The sequence below is a fragment of the Corvus hawaiiensis genome, chromosome 9 (assembly GCF_020740725.1).
Source record: "Corvus hawaiiensis isolate bCorHaw1 chromosome 9, bCorHaw1.pri.cur, whole genome shotgun sequence".
Classification (NCBI taxonomy): Eukaryota; Metazoa; Chordata; class Aves; order Passeriformes; family Corvidae; genus Corvus; species Corvus hawaiiensis.
The window spans coordinates 10,898,929-10,916,924 of record NC_063221.1 but is presented as its reverse complement, the minus strand read 5'-3'; the positions used below and the strand labels follow the sequence as shown (position 1 = coordinate 10,916,924).

Below are 17,996 nucleotides of genomic sequence, written 5' to 3'. Positions count from 1 at the left end.
AACCTTGCTTATGTGTGTGTAAATGTATATCAATTTCACATATATGGAACAATTTTTATTAACCTTCTAAGGTGAGAAGTGTTTGGCAAACAGACAAAAGCCACCAAAAAATAACAACAACAAAAAACACACCACAGGAAAATACAACCACAAAACAGGGGGACCCTTGTCCTGTTTCTATTATACAAGGATGGAGCAGTTGAAGTCATCTCTGTATCCATGTAAGCTCGTGGAACAACTGAATTATGGAAACGAGGTAACTGTACAAGGTTCTTTATATTACTGACTTACTATTATCAGATGTTCCATGCAAACTACCTACAAAAATTCTCCCACTGAAGGCAAGATTTTTCAGCCAGGCTGTGGTTCAGCCCCAAACGTGCAGTACAGACATCTCAGCTAGAGGAGAAAGGACAAAGAGCTTTTCCTTTGAATTCAGCCTAGTGCATCCTGCAGCTGGAGGCCCCCGTATTTCCAAAGCCTGTCTCAGAGGCCACACCATTAAAAACATTCTGTAACAACATTTTAGGATCCCTTTCTTCCCTGCCAACTCAATAAAAAATTTTAAGGTAGTTTTTAGAAAGCTGTGTTATGTCTGTCTGGCAGTGCTTCTGCCTTCCAGCCACAGGCAGCAGCATTTTAACTGCTCACACCAGACTCAAGCAAGACATCGTTCTTTGGAGGTTGAAATAAGTGCAACTACACTTTCTACACCTCTGGGAAACTCTTTTCCAGTGAGGAAAAGTACAGCAGGAAGAATTTTACTCCTAACACATCACATTATGAAGAAATTACAATCTAAAATTATTACTTGTTCCAGAGTAAGGAACAAAAATTATTGTTGATAAAAATGCGTACCAAATCCTGCAAAATGAAATTACCTCATCAAATATTCTCCCACAAGAGTAAACACTCTGAATCATTTGCCAATCCTTTTATATTTTTTCTAACTTTTGAACACATGCCTTGTAAAATCTCCAGTACAAGAATGACAAACAGCCACCATCACCCTCCATGAGAGACTGATAACTGTTAAATGATATTTTATAACATCAAGAAATTATTCTTGGTTTGCAGAAATTGTTTCCTCAAAGAATTTCACAAATTTGAAACAATCTATTTATCATATTCTTTATTTGCTCCCAAGAAGTTTGTTGTCAGAAGTTTCAAGTTCTGAGTTCTCATTTAATACAGGGCAAAACTTAAGGAAAAAACCCTACTGCTCTAAAAGCTGCCTTGCTCCACTCACTTTCCTCCTCAAATTTCAGTTTCCACCAACACTTGAGAGTTTAAAGTAGCAGTCCCATAACCAGCAGTCATCTGACAGCTGTTGGCTTCCTTCCCTTCCATCCCATCCCCAGTGATAAGCTCCCTTCCCCAGAGCAGGCTCTAGAGAACAGAAGCACTGAGTTATGTTCAGGATCCCAACTTCCCTGCTTCACCACAGCGGGCACAACTGCTATCTGCCAGGAAACAGCAGATTTGAAAGGTAACAATTGAGAAAATCCAGGCCATAAACACCACAAAACTTCTGTATCAAGTTTTACTGCCAAAAGTTTTATTTTACACTCGAGTTGCAAACGAATACGGTGTACACGTCATACAGGATGCAGAAGTACTACATGAACATATTTGTTAGCAACAACAAGTTTTCAAAAAATAAAACATCCTAACTTCTCTCTTTGTCCCAACACCTGACTTACCTTTTCTGCAATATAAAGAACATTTGAGGAGTGGCAGAAGAACAAAGAATGGCCCGTAACTTGTAACTGAGGAGTTTCTGACTGCACGCAAGGCAAACAAGGTTTACAGTGAGGCACTGGAGCAGGCTGCCCACAGAAGCGGCACAAGCGCCCTTCCCACAGGTATCCTAAATCTTGCTGAAGCCCTAAGCTCTGCTCTGAACTCAGCACTGACCCTGCTCTCAGCAGGAAGGTGGACTAGAGACTTCTCTCAAGGTCCTTTCCAATCTGAATGATTATAAAATTTGCTTCAAGCACGATCAGCAGCCAAATCCAAACAAATCAGTGAATGCCTCCTGTTTTCCTCGCTCCCAACAGAAAAACAATACTCATCTTTAATGATCATCTTTACAACAGTCCAGCATGACTGAAATCAAAGAAACAAACAGCAAATTGAGAGTACAGAAGAATACCAACACCACAACAAAAGGCCTTTGTGTGATTTAAAATTCTTTTCATAACAGCAGATTTTTTTAAATTGTTCTTTACACATTTGCAATTACCTGCTGTATAGCAATACCAAATATATTTCTAGTCATTTTGAACTGGGAGATTTCCTGTCCACACTGAGAAAGTTTCTATTGGCCCTCGATACACTGGCAGTGCTATATTCCCTGCAAGTGTCTCAGGGAAGCCAGAGAACGAGGGGCTGGGAGCTGGAAAAGAAGTAAGGAACCCCAAAACATCTGTTTTATCTTCCTGCTTGAGACCTCTTTCTATTGCTAGGGTTTAAATGAAAAGCAAGTGGAACTAGCAGGAAAGACTGAATGTACCTGTAATTTCATATTTTTAATTCCGTATGACAGAAAATTGCAATTAGACAAACGATGTAAGGCCTACACCCATCACAGAGGAAGCAGTAGAAGAACTAGCTGCATAATGTGATACAAACAAGCAACAAGGAATAAATATAAAACCTGAAAAGTACTAGAAATTTTTTTTGTGCCAGCAAACAACTGATCCTCTAAAACAAAATAATTACTCTGGTGCAAATAAAAAGTCAATAAATGTGTGTATAACCACACCAAGTCCAACATTCAGCTCTACACCCCCCAGTTCCAAAACACCAAACTTCGCAGTTTTACAGAGATTTTTGTTTCTCCATCTCAACATAACTGAGGATAACTATGAACAGTCAAAGGTCAGACAATTTGACCAACAGTGAATCTCTGCAAACACACAACCTTCCACCTCTGAAAGCCTGCTGGAAGTGTGAAGTCAGATCATGCACCCACCACAGAGGCAGGCTTGGTTTGGCTTTGTATTAGGGCAGCATGGGTAGAGAAGCAGCAGAGTACTGAGCTCAGTCCTACACCTGGAGAGTCTGGGTGGCACAGGAACAGAGGGAAGCATTGTGCCCAACACTGGGTCCAGCCAGGGAAGCTCTTAGTCACGTTCTTATTTCAAGCAATAATTAAAAGCACTGAAATCAAGTTGCTATCATAAGAAAACAACCGTTAGCTGTACGTGCAGGAACAAGACAAGACAGTTACACAGAAATACAAAGCAATTAAGGGAAACATCTCTTTATCTGAAATGACAGAAAACACAAGGCCCAAATTCAAGGACTTTCGAAGTACTTGGAGAAACAACCTTTTCCAACTCTACAGTACTGAAATAAGACCAGATTTGTGGGATTCAGGTCTCTTTAAAACACAAAACAAGTAGTAATTTCGTGGAGTTCCTTCTTCAGCACACAAAACAGTGAAAGCCCAGTGACAGTTTAGTCCCGTCAGTTTTGGTACTTTGAAGGGAGAAAAGAAGTCAAAATGACATAGAGGTTAAATCAGTGAAGATAAAAGATAAGAAAGAACAGATAGTGAAGAGGGCTGGATTCTGGTACATCTAACTCTGAGACACTTGATACGCAGGCATGGGAGAAGTGTCAGAGATAGAAAGGTTGTGGCCTTGGAAAACAGGCAAGCAAAATTGTCACAGATGTTAGAAAATAGTCGAGAGGGAGTCAGAAATAAAAAATTATATCTTTGAATCTGAACAGGTCTGAGGCTGGCTGGATACTAAAGGAATAATCTGGAGATAGAACCATGGGAGAACTGGACTAGGGGGGAGAAGCACTGGATTTTTGGGGCATTGAAATAAAGTGTAACATAAAAAAATCCAAAAACAAACTGGCAAGAGGGTGTTCAGGAAAATGAAATTAGATGAGAGGGAGGAAAAAAGGGCAAAGTACTAAAAACCAGAAACAGTGAGGATGATGGGTGCCACCCCCTTAAAGACAGATGAAAGAGAAACTTGGTTGCTAGTGAAGGAAGAAGTAATTCAAGGAAAAGAATGAGGCATAAAAGATACAGAAATAAAAATGGAAAAATGTGTATAGTTAAGGGACAGAAAAGCGCAGTTCAGAAACAGATCCTGAGAATAAAAAACAACTTTGAAGAGGATCTTGTCAGGCAAAAAAATCAGGATTGAAGATTTTGTATCAAGAATGAATGGAGAACTAAAATGAACAGCAAATCTTCAAGCAAGCTCAACAAGGAAAAAAAAAAAGGTGAGATAAAAGTGGTTAAAAAGTCCATTTGGGAAGAGGACTAAAGCAGGTAAGGCAAAGCTGAATCTGAAGCTGTGTTGTGCTGACACACTCTTCAGACATTCAGAAAGGCTGGAATGGAAATTAAGAAATTACAAGAGAATATGTCTGAAGGGAGGAATGGAGACAGGGCAATGTGAGAAGCAGCCAAAGAAACCATGTACAGAGAAGCAGACAGATAAAAATAGAGACCAGTGAGTCAAAAGAAGTGAGGCCAGTGAAGGAAGGAGGCAGCGGTAAAGATGAGGGAGTCAAAAAGGTTAATAGACTGGAGATCCCAAAAGGAGTGAGTGACAGGGTAGAGGAGAGAGAAAGACAGATAAGCTGAAACAGAGCAGGTAGTGATCAGAGAAAGGGAATTTAGAAATGAGAGATAATAAAGTGAACAGTATTTAGTAAAGACAAGGTCATGGGAATGATTGAAGCAGTGAGAAAATCCGTCTAAAATGAGAAATCGCAGGCATTGGGCTGGAAAAACAGAATGAAGAACAATGGAGTTAAGTACTGATCAGGGGAGAAGAACTGGGCTTGCCCATGGGGAGGGATAAAATTTGAGAAGATAAAAATGGGTTGATTTTAGCAAAGTCACAAAGAAAGATGCAAACTAATGACCACTAGGAAAACTAGACACAGAGGACTTCAAATCAGGAAGAGGGTAGGGCTAACAACAGGACTGACAAGGCAGAAGCAGAAAACAGCAGTCATAGAACTTTAGCAGTGAATAGGAATGGAAAACACTTTTTTAAAAGCACCAGAGAAGGGCATAAAGGTTCAGAGAACAGAATAAAGTTTGAAAAACAACCCTAAACATCTATAGTTGAGTCATGTTCAGAAACATAAGTAGCACCCCACGAGGCAGGGTTGGCACCTCTATTTCCCTCCTTGCCAGAAAGATTTACTCATCCAGACCAAGCCAGAGACCAGAAATTCGTAAGACCAACACTGACACTGGTTAGATAATGTGGGGATACAGCTGAGTAGGGAAAATGTTGACTGTTGAAGTAGATAAAGACTATTAAACACTACTAAAACTTATGGAAAAACAGTGATTTGACCTCTGCCATCCAGACCTTTATGTCTTCACAAAACAAGACCTGAAGGCCTTCACTGACTCTCCCTCACATCACCTCCTGTTCCTACCAGCTCACACAGCCAATGCAGCATTCACCAGCATTCAAGTCAGCTGTTAAGATTCTCACCACTCTGCATAATAGCAAAGAGAAGAGATTAAGCAAACAGATTGCTTCAAACAAACATCACTGCGATTTTGGGTCCCATTCAGAGGTATCTGAGAACCACTGGCATAAAAGTTCTTCTCCATTTCCAAGCCTCTGTCAAGAATTTCACTCTACGGCTTTCTTAATCATGAGCATGAATAAAACACCAGCCTTCTCAGACACTTCTAATACTGCATTTCATCTTCTGCTATACTGGCATGTTTTTAAAGTTTCTGCTCATTACAAAAAGACAACACACTTCTATTGCCTGCTCATACATTTGGGAGCTGGATCATTAGGAGTGCAACAGAACAGGGAAAAAACCCACATTATTCCCTGCTACCAAACCAGTGACATGCAGAGAGTACAAGAAGTGAGCTGAGCACATCATTTCTATCTGCCCTACTGATTACTGTTTATTCGTGTGTGTAGATGTGGTTCACTCAAAATTACTGAAATTACAGAAAAACCAGCCTAAATATAAACAAGAGCTCACAGGACCGGGGCCATAATGGGAGCTCTTTGTTATTTTTATGCTTTATCACATCTTCTCATATGGCTTGAAAATAATTTTAAATTTAGTTTTAAATCTTAGTTTAAAACACACAATGTATTGGATGTAGTATTTTAGATAATTCTTTAATAAATAATGCAAAAATAATTTTTTTTTAATGTACTGTCTTTTGTTACAGTCAAGAAATCTCACCTAGAATCAACTACTGGAAGCAGTAAGTTGTCCACAAGATAGGTAGCATCTATTGTAATCTATCTCTCTCTCTCTAAAAAGGAAAAGTTTGAAAAAATATCATAGATGCAATATAATTTTTACATTATATTTAATATCTGTATGTTTTATTTCTACTGGACTACTGAACAGCAGGGGAGCTTTCAAGACAAAGGAGGTTTTATGCAATGTAAAGCACAAAGTTCACTCCTGACTCAAGTTAATACTGGAGCATTACTGAGATAAAAGGAGGAGCCATTTGGGTACATTTGGGGTAGAAATGTAACATGTTCTCTTTAAAGCAAATAAACACATAATGCCGTAGCTTAAAACAAATAGTGCTAAATGTCATCATCAACATAGGAAAAATTGAATGGTGGTTTATAAAGAAAATATTTTATAAGCACATAGCATACACTGGAGTGTTATAACAGACTTATCATTTTTGTATGTTACCAGGTACTTTACTTTAGGGAGAGATTCTACAATCCCCACATATGTACGCAAATTCTATTAACCCACATTGGCTTTTTAATTACAGAGTTTGGTACCAGAGTTATCTGCACCATTCATTCCACAGATTTTAAATCAGGAACCACTATTTCTTTTTCTCAGCACAAGATTTAATCATAAATACTAAAAAAACCCTCACACTGCTAAAAAAACTTAAACGCTTAAGTATGCTCAGTTGCTAACTCTTAACTCATGATTCTTTTACTCAACATTCCCTTCCAGGGGAGGGATTTCTATCAGCAGTTTCTTTCAGAAAACATTCAATACTTTATGCATAATATTAGATACAAACAGCCTGCATAGGGTTTGTGGGGGTGTTTCAGTGATTTTTAAATGTTCCAGCACATTTCAGAAAAAAAATTGAGTACTTGTGCATATTTAGAGCTAATTCTGGCAGTCAAGCAAATATTGTGCTGCCTTTTCCAATACAAAAATTTCATTCTATGACATATGAAACATTTTTATAGAATATAACAATCATGTTTTAAATTATATAACCATTTAATAAATGAAAACAAATCTATGGAGGTTGCTAAACACAAACCAAAGTTTCTCAAATACTTCTTTCCAACAAATTGTTCCACTGAAGTCCTATAAGATTAAGTGCACACAGAAGTGGGAAGGAAAACTACGGTTTCATAGAATTTGTCCTACAGGATCTGGAAGCAAAAATTTAAAAAAAATGTATTAAGATAAGCTGGTGATCTGGCACATATACCATTTAGAAACTCCCATTTTTTTACCAAACACAATTTTCATAGTATTTGTAGTTCTAAAAAATACAAAACTGAAAACAACCCTGACCTGCCTTGAACACAAACTCCACAGATGGATTTTTACTCTTTGAGACTTATATCAAATAAAAATTACAGCTGCACAGAAAAACAAACAAGCAAAAAAAAAAAATCTGAGCATGCAGGGATGTGACTGCATCTAGAACCTATATGTGTATGTACATACTGCTGCTTTTATTTCAACTAACTTTTTACTCACATAAAGAAAAAGACTTAACTGACAGTAACAGCTCCTTAGCTACTATCACTGATAATAATTACGTTTTGACAGTTCTGTAAAAAAAGTTCAGTCTTGAAACTCAAGAAATTTCATTTCACTCTCCATTTTTACCACATTTAAAAACAACACACATTCCTTCCTTAACAATGAAAATATTATATAAGCATATCCCAAAAGGCACTAAGGTATAACAAAAATATTCAGCATTTCCTTTTCAACTAATAAAGTATCTGTAAGACAGTTTGTGTATATTAATTATTTCCCAAATTAAGGCGTGGCAACTTTCTCTTAAACATAAAAGCCATAATTTACTTCTGCTAAATATAAAACTAAGTCTCAGGATACAGAATACAAAAATCGTATCTTTACGTAGAATACAGTCTGTGTTATACTAGACTATTATATCTTTGCCAAAAGATTTCTGTATTTAGAAAAAAAAAATTAAAATTTAAATATACTGTAAGGTCACTCAAATTATTTTAAACACAAAAATCTACAAACAGTGACATATACACAAAGAGTTGGGAAGTTGTAACTTAAAGCTCACATCTTTTAATCAGACCTGCTCAAATGACAGCCTCAAAAGAACCTATTTGCTACAAGAAGCATCTGCATAGTTTTAAGACTGAACTATGCAGACTCCCATTGCCCCAGGGCAGTGCTGCACAAGTCTATTGAAAACTACCCGATTGCTGAATCAACACCTTAAATTTTCCCAGAAAACCTCCAGCAAATGTTTTATGTGTATTATGAGAGAATAACAAAACAAAAAGGGATGTTACAAAAATTTAATCATGACAATTTTTCCTGAAACTATTTTTCCACTGCATTTGGCAAGCAGAGAACTAATTCTATCACTTGTCTACTCTTACAGCAGGAACTGCGAACTACGATTCAATATAAAATACAATAAGCTCCTGTAATAATTATGTTCCTTTTGGAAGAAAGATTAAAATAAACTGTGCTGATTCATACTTTCCATAAATTACTAAAAAGGTGAGAGATCCAGACATTTTGCTTCTTGATAACAAGCCTAATATCTGTATCATGTGCAAAAGTGCAACTGTGTTTTAGAACTGAGGCCCAACTGAATACAATTTTGTTATTACAGAAGTATACTTGAACCCACTAACATGGAAACAGCAGTTCATGGCATCTTAAAATTAAGCTTTACATATTTAAACCTGTTGTACAACTGCAAGTTAGTAAAAAATACAAAACCCAGGAATAAACAGAAAACAACAAAGCTTGTATATAGATTGGTTTACAATTCAAAGCACAACAGTAGGCTTCAAATAATTACATTTGTGTACCACACACGGAGAGGTGGGATGATTTATTTAAAGCACTTGGTTGTTGCTGCTCCTTGCTCCGGCTCTGAGGCTGCTTAGCTGCTGGCAGTGTGTGCGTGCATACGTTTCGCTACATCGTACACGTAGGTGATGTCTGGGCGCTTCTCCGGATCCGGGTTGATGCACATATTAACTAATTGTCGCAGCTAGGAGAGGGAGAGAACATGACAGGAGCGTTGGCCTTCTTACAAGCAGGATTTGTGCATTATCAAATTCAAATTAATACAACGGGCAAAAATTAGCCAAACAGCGACTCTGCACAAGCACACAGGCAGCCCTCCCTCTCTGCTCACACACTGCACGCAGCTCTATGCAAACACGTATGCAACACACTCCCCTCATTTCTACATTTTGCACTGCTGTCCAGAACAACTGATGAGCAAGTTCAAGTTCTAATCCTTTCAACATACAACTTTAGACATGCATTTAGTCCAATCCCACATAATTTATAGACACTTCCTCCAGTTTCTGGAGAGCTGTGCCTGCAAAGCCCAGAAGACTGAAAGGAGCACAGAGCGAAGGTAAACGAGGGCTGCTTTGCTCATTCAGTCCCGATACAGGAGTTAGCCAGCAATAAATGGCATTTCTGCCTGACAGGTGCCAAGAAACAAAAGGCAGTGGTGCTCCATCTAACACACAGTTAACCCCCAGAACCTCCTGCTGCCAGGAGCTACCAATACACACATATTCATTCAGCCACGGAACAAATTAAACCCACTGAGGGCTATCTGTTATAAGGACTCCACCCTTGAGGAAATATCTGAAATTAAAACTGGAAGCTGGAAAAGTATTTTGGGGGAGTACCACATTGTGCTGGCCCTGTTACTCCACTTGTCCACTGCTGAGGACATGATACTGGAATAAATAAACTTTGGCCTCCATCCCAATATGTTAGGATTAGATTGTTTATAGTGTTCTTTATGTAAAGAAGCACATAATTAACAAATATGCTCACAAAAGCCTCTACCTGGTAAAAACCAAATCACTATGACCAGAAAACCTCATGTTTCCAGAAACACCATAACCTACTGGATGTTCTTAATGCACATATTCAGCATCAACAACAAAGAGCTTCCACATCACCTGGATACTTTTCTTTGCCTTCACAAACTGACAGACAGTTGCAGGCTTTTCTCCTTCCACTGATATGCCTAAGAATTTATGACATTAGAACTTAATATATTGTATGGATAACCTTCTGATAGGGCATCTATTTTAAATTGTGTGCATCTCCTAAGCATTTTTCAATGTGGAACATACCTCTTTCATACCAACTTACTAAAACGTTTACAATGCTTTGCAAAAACAACCAACTCTGAAGATCTTCCAAAGTAGCTTTGCCAAATCCTCCTGGACCTCCTTATAGCACTGGGGACAGGTGAGGAGGGAGGGGGAGGACACTCCAACAAACACATTGTGATCCAGTCTTCTATGGCAATATATCAAATTTGGTTTTGTCTCCCAGCCAGTACTACTAGGTAGGATTATTGAAAAGAATCTGTCATTATTGCAACTAACACAGAACGACCTCATCATCCTCATTATTCAAAAGTAACATAGGCTGCCTCTTCAAACCTGCCATCGGAGAGATTCCTTCCTGCTTTTTATAAAAAGAACAAGAAGGATTTTAAATTATAATTATACTCCTTTCACTTTTCAGAAGATTAATTTAAATGCATGGGAATAAGAATTCCTGAAGTTAAGGAAGAAGCCCTGCATACCACTATAAAGCTTTGTCCATTCACCCTTGCAGATAAAACTGTACATGACATACAGATTTTTTGTACTAAACAATATAAAAAACAATGCCATTAGACATCCCATTTTAAAGCAAGAAAAGCTCAATATTTAAAAGTGAGATAATTCTGAAGATAGTGGTCAGATTGCTGGATTGAAAAGAAACACATTAAATCAAAATAATCTGTACCAGACTTGCTATTTGAATCTTAAATACATTAAGTATATTCTGACTAATGGAGTTATAAAAGCCATCATATTGCTTCTGGCAGTCAATAAATAAAATACAATGCCAGTGACAATAAAAACTATTAGCCTGCAATAAATCCCAAACATTTGAAGAATAGAATGCTGGAAATCATTAGCTACTGTAAGAAATAATAATTGCCAGCATGTAATACAAACATGCAAGCAAAACAATTGCCTGCAGAAGAAGCAGGTGGGACACAGGGGAAGCAGGAGGCACAGGATAAGCAGAGATGAGCAGCTTGCCATGCAACACTTCAAACAGCCTGCACAGAAAACAGGGAAGACTGAAGAACATCCAACACCATCAAGCCTGAAATTACAGTCAAATAAGCAAACATTTTGTGAAGAGAATACAGGTGTAATTTATCTGCAAAATACATCTAATCCTGAATGTGTACATTTATCTTTCTCTGTGAAGACTTCCATCTGTTCAACAGAATTGCATACAGTGAATAGTCTTCATAAAGGACCTTGAAGGGTTGAAATCTACAAAGTCAGCATCAGAGGGGAAGCAAGAGTATTCTTTCTCCTTTTTTTACTAGCTGTTTATCAATACTTTACTGTTTGTAGAGCAGCAGAAACAGATCTTCAAGAAATTGACCTGTGAAGCACTTGAGAAGCCTTGTCACAGACCTCTTTAAATGGTGGTCACTGCAGTTACTGCAGTATCTCTGTGCCCTTCCTTCCTTGGCAGGTGCAGAATCTCACAGGTAAAGCAGGAACGCTGAGCTGACTATGCCTGGGACACTACACAACAATAGTGCAGATTGCTGAGTAATTTCAAAATTGCTGCACTCTCTTGAGCCTTGTAACTGAACAGCAAACCCTTGGAAGAAGGTGAACTGATTCTGCTAAACAGGATTAAAAGTTACACGGGAAGACATTCTTTCAGGACTGAAACTGGGAGGGACCACACTGGAAGCTAATACTTGGTGATAGCACTAATCCTTTACTCCTACAGGAATATTCATGTCAATAAACCTGAAATCCATCTGTCAGCCCCTCTAGTACCAATAAAATTTCCAGTGTATCAGAAAAGCTCACCAGTGTCACGGGAAGAGGCACTGGGATTCTAAAATCAGACTATCATTAGAGATAGAAATAATTTTTTACTACCTGGCACAGACTGGCCAAGAGGCAGAGCAGACTCATGACTGAGCCAGAGGGACCTCCTGTTGCATCCCCAAGCTGCAAATTTCTTTGTCTGCTTATTGTTCTTAACCTCCTCTGTGCACTTAGCACAGTGACTGTCTTTAGCCTGGAGCTTAGCCTGACACTGGAGCAGTGGGACATACTTCCTTTAGCATTAGCAGGTTTTTCAGCTATGAAATAAATAATTATCACTCAAGTCAGGAGGAGGGGGGAAAGACAGAAATATTACAGGCAAGTGCTTTGCATTGTTAGCCAGCTGAAACAGAGAAATTTTCATATAGGGAATTTTGGATAAAAAAAACCACCCACAAAACCATTCTTACTCTGAATAGAAGACCTTCTTGAAGCCTTTTCTGAGTGCTTTTCTCAAGACCTGCTGGCAACTAACACTACCACTGTGGACCTGCTGGCTCCTTCTGCTTTCACATCTGGGTTGGAGGTTGGCAATGGACTTTAGAAGAAATGCACCTCAATCAAAGGGAAGATTTTAAAACTTCATCATGAAAGCAATGTGATACTGCTATTAGCTGACATGATTTTAAGAGTATTGATTGGAGGTGGCAAGAGAGCCCCAGCTTTGAATTCCCTAAAGCAGAACAGCTTTCAGTAAATGCTGAGTACTCACTCTGAATACCAGATGTTTTTAAGGGATATTAAAAAATTGAGATATCCACAGTTACCAAGCATTTGAAAATCTTGGCTCTTGTCTACCAGCGAAGCAATAGTTTGTGAAAATGCATCTCAGATTATTAGAATTTCTAATCAAAGGTTTTTAAAAATATTACCCATCTGTCCATCTAAAGGTGCATCTTTGTCACACTGTTCTCTGATGACACAGATGTGACACAATTACTAACATGTTACTGCTACAGAGGTTTCAAAACTTAGAAAAAATGTCACAACTTAAAACTCACTAAAATTTACTTAAAAAATTTTCTTGAAAAAGTACTTGTCTTGTAATTCATAATGAAAGTACTTACACTCCTATATTAGAGGATGCACAGAGCAACACTCCGTGAAGTTTTTGTTTCAGAAAATTCTTTTTCATAAAAAATGAAGTGGGTTTTACTCTTCAGTGAGCCCTGATCTTTACTGCTCACTGAGTGTCCTTCTGACCTGGTTAAAGGTTTGACATCTATATTTCCAGTACAGGTGAAACATTTAGGACAGTATCCTAATATGACAGATAACACTTGTTTCTCTTTTTTACAGTTCATGCCAGCACAGTATTTTTTCATACAAGCTAAAAATGGTCAATGTATGTTTTCCACGTACCTTAGTGAAGACACAAGTCTTCAGAGCAGAACATAAAAAATATTCCCATTACAGTTTCCATAACTGATGGCTTCTTTTAAGAAACTGTTTTCTTACCTATCTTAACACCTATAATAGCTCTGATTCTCTCATTATCTTTAAAATAACTTACATGTATTTTGCAGAAAACTGGCTTATCCAAGGTGCAGAAGTACATGTCTGCTTTGAAATAAATAGGAAGTAACATGTTGTGGTTTGCATGTGGTTTGCAAAACAAAAAACCTATACAGATATAAGGAAAAGCTGGAATGTCTCTCCCCACCCAAACCTAAGACCTTCTATCTGGGCCAGACTTTGATATTTGCCCCTTGGCTGGGAATCCACATCTCCAACTTCACACTTAGCTGCAGCGAAGTAGCCCTGCAGGCAGGCCAACTTCAACGAACCACTAGTGGTATCATCATTAAAATCCTGCTGAAGGTCACCATGGAAACCGCCTGCTGAGGCTTCGCTGCTGCATTCGGCATCTCCTAATCAGCTACCATGTGAAATGCAAATTCAGACAGTCTGAAAATTAGTCAAGAAGAATAGAGGATGAGGATGCAGATATGTGAAATATTCATGCGCTTCATGGAAAAAGGAAGACAGCATGAATGACACAACAAAGAACGGCCCCTGACATTCTCGCTATCATTTTGCATTATTGTTCACACCCTACTGTATTTCTAGGCCTCCAGTTCTGAAGCTGGTTATATGAACTGCCATATTTAGAGTCTACAATAAATAATAATTAAAAATGGCCAAGGTAAAATGACTAATCAGCAAACCCACAAAAGAGGTACAGTGTATAAATTACACAATAGATCATTATTTCAGCCTTTGTAATGTCACCGCATTATCTTTTTAAGTCCAGTTTGTTTCATAAAAGGGGAAAAATTGTCACTTTAAATACAAAACAAAACACTGAGCAGTAATCTTTTATTAATAGTCCAATCACTGTCTTTGGATGCAAGAAAATTTAAGGTTCAGAATTACAACCCCTAGTCTATAAATGAAATTGTATAATGTTTTATGTTTATTAGAAGTATTTCAGTGCTTGTATTTATTTGCGTTTTCAAAGTAATCTTTAATTCATGTAGTCTGAATTCAATTAGAAATGGTTACTAATACCTGTTCTTTGGTTTACAGCTTCTATCAGTTAGCCCTGTTCTTCTCAAAGTGGGAAAGTATTTCAAAACTGGCATCTCAGAACATTAACAAGCAAGCATTTCTATTTTCTCATTCTGTTACACTAAGAAAAGTATTTATTTTGTTTAGTTTCTTTTCATTTTAGACCTCATAAAAGCAAGTACTCCCCCTTAAATGCACTAATGACAGTAAGAACCGTTAGCTCTCTGCTTAAAACACTGCTGCGACATGCAGGAGTATATTGTTCATATTCAATTATATTATGTCTCTAAATTATTATTATTGTTATATTATTTCTCTGAAATTTACTCTTAGTCTTGTCAAGAACCACTCCTTCTTGCAAAAGAACTGCTGTTCAATTGTACTGAACAACACATCCCAGTTTTATAATGTAGACAAATGGGAACTGAACAATTCATTTTTACTACTGAGTTACATTATATCTGTTTTAATGCAGGCCCCTAGAGGAACAGGCCAGAGCACTAATTTACTGAGCAACATAAACTTGTATAGTTGTGCTTTTAGAAAAACACACTATAGATGTAAGACTCTATCCCATCCTGGCATGTGGAACATATCATTGTGCATTCTGGGAAAGCATTTTGTCATACTTGCAAGGAAGCTCAATGAAATTGAGAATCTAACAGTATGACGTTTCCATCATTAATACCCTCAAATATAGATCATGAGAGACTTGTTTTGACAGGAACATTTGAGTAAGTTCAACAAGCAAACACTTATAGGCATAACCTGCAAATAACATAAAATCACACAAGTTCATTTACTTCCCTGGAAGCGTGCCAGCTTACATAAACTGGGGATCCAGCCCATGAAAAGGAAAATTACTTACTTCCTCTGAATAGTGATCTGAAGGGAGAGGTGGGTAGTCACACTGTTCTATCTTCTTGCACAGGGAGTACAAGTTCATTTTATCACCATAAAAGGGACTCTGCAGTGCAGCCATCTGTTTAAGAAAATGTACAGTTTTCTTTTGCGTCTTTAAGTAAAGCTATTTTGTCACAAAATCTGTAATACTAACAAATCAAAAGTGATTCTTAGTGACTCTCAATGCTCTGCTTAGAGGGAGCTTTGCAGTGCTAATAACAGAAGTTCCAAAACTATTCTCGTAACCACTGTATGTACTTGTTCTATGTCATACAACCATAGCTGCCACAATCCTTACATTGCAATATCTGAATTGCACACCTTTAGGGTTGTATTAATAGACTATGAGGGGAAATTCAGTAGTTTACAATATTGCTGAGTGTGGAGGGTCCTTGCACCACAAGGGAAGCCAAAAAAAATCCAAAACTGTACTTTTCCTCTGAAGACCTTTTGGAAGAAAACATGTAACTTATAGGAAAACATTATCTAACCTAAAGCAAGGCATTGTGTAGATAACATTAGATAATAGTAGCAGATTTTGTAACCTTCCACAGCCGTGGCAATAGACTTCAATATAGTTGGGGGTTCTGAAAGCAAGAAAAAGCTATCATCTATACTTCCAGAATCTCAGACCCAAAAACTTCGTAATTCAGGATGTTATTCAAAAATACTTAAAAAAAAAAAAATCCCCACACTTCCATCACAAGCACAGAACTGGCACCTATGTCTATAATCTACAATTACAATACAAAACCAAAAAAAATCTGTTGCAGAGCACTTATATAATTGATTAGCTTAAAACCAACATTAATAAATCTACCCTTTATTTCCAGACAATATTACAACTTCCCATTTAAGGCAGAAATAAATATAATGGCTAGCTGGATTAGAAACTTTAAAATTCATTTAAAATCTCTCCATTCTGTTCAAAGCCTATGAAGTCTTTTAACTGCAGCAGCACGAATGCTGCTCTGAGTGTGGAGCTGCCCCAAAGTCAGTCACCCTTTTCTACATGTGCTAATAAGTTTGATTTTGGAAGGACAATGTGTACATTCCCCAGACAGGCAGAGTGTGTGTGAAACACGCTAGTCCATGCTGTGCTACTCAGTGAGCTTCAGCAGGGACAGGACAAGCTGAAAATGGCTCTCATCTGTCTTGTGGTCTTCCAGATAGCAGCTTAACTCTTTCATGTCTAAGCATCAATATCACTGGGGGAAATGTATGAAAAAAATTACCAAAATACCCTCACATTTATTTTATGTATCATTAACTTGCTCTCAAATGGTTCAGTACTTTTTCATATTACCTTCAAGTAAGAATAAAAAATTTTCAAGCTCCCAAAACAAATATGATGCTACAGTTCCATCCTACACTCCTCCCAATCTGTATTGCTAAAATAATGTTAATTTTTGTATTTACGTGGCATTGTCTCTTACCTTAAAAAGAATGTTAAAAATGCAAGCTAAAGACCAAAAAAAGGAAAGAAGGAAAAAAAAAAAAAGAAAAATCAACTGCAGGGTCTGTATGCAGGCAGAAATTCTAAATAAATGCACAGATACTCATTTCCGTACTCTAGGTGTTCATTAAAAAGTACTTTTGTTTGAATGCTACCGAGTGTTAAAAAAATTCTGAATGTCCCCTAAGGAGTTAAAACAGGAATACTATATTTTCATGCATCTCCTGCTTTGACAGATGAAAAATGTCAACTGTCCTGTTTTTATTTTCAAGCTTTTGCACTATTCATCTGGTTCATTAGTGCATCTCGCTGCTGCCCCTGACAGCTGCTCGCCCTCTCCTCCCAGCAGCTGAATTTTTCAGGCTAATTTGATCCTCCACACTGAGACGATCGCTAGAATGATTGACTTGCTCCCTGACCTCCAGGGTCTGACTTTGCTGATTAGTATTCTGGGGGTGTCTGAGGGACGAAAGCCCACTGTCTGTCTTCAGGGCTGGTGGCAGCTCGCTCTCTCTCTTTTTTTTTTCCCTTTCTTTCTTTTTTTTTTTTTTTTTTTTTTTTTTTTTTTTTTTTTTGAACTGTAAGCCACCAACCTACAACCCTGTAAGGATGCAATTGCTACGCTGAACAATAAAAGGAAATGTGTAAGACCTACTTTTCCATGTAAAGGTCCATGTAGCAAAAGCACAGCATCTTGATTTTAATTAGTAAAGTCTACTTTGTTGCATATCAATTAAAACTCCACTGGTAGTGTTTTTGAGGTTTCAGAAATACCTGGGGCTCTAAAAAATTCAGACTTTAAAACATGCTTCTGCAAAATCTTACTGGCCACACAGTTAGCATTGAATAGCAGACTGTAATATGCAGTAGAAATAATAATTTTTTAAAATAGCATACATTACAGCAAGTTAGTTAAAACTTAAATTAAACCATAACTGAAGAGTTTAGAGGCAATTAAGCATTTA

General features: G+C 37.6%; 1 protein-coding gene across 2 annotated transcripts in view; it reads right to left on the bottom strand.

Annotated features, from left to right (window-relative positions):
* Nucleotides 1–1,536: 1,536 nt before the first annotated feature.
* The window catches only part of NEK7 (NIMA related kinase 7), a 70,054-nt gene continuing 53,594 nt past the window's right edge, over nucleotides 1,537–17,996 (bottom strand). Inside the window, exons 9-11 of one of the 2 annotated variants that reach the window (XR_007205282.1) lie at nucleotides 17,012–17,037; nucleotides 15,541–15,654; nucleotides 9,167–9,256 (exon numbers count right to left, since the gene is read on the bottom strand). Coding sequence is in view for 1 of the 2 variants with exons in the window: in XM_048312194.1 (XP_048168151.1) it covers nucleotides 9,146–9,256; nucleotides 15,541–15,654 (225 nt within the window). In the remaining variant the exon portion in view is untranslated. Of the gene's footprint in view, nucleotides 9,257–15,540; nucleotides 15,655–17,011; nucleotides 17,038–17,996 lie in introns of both variants that reach the window. The other variant, XM_048312194.1, reaches the window with a different exon arrangement.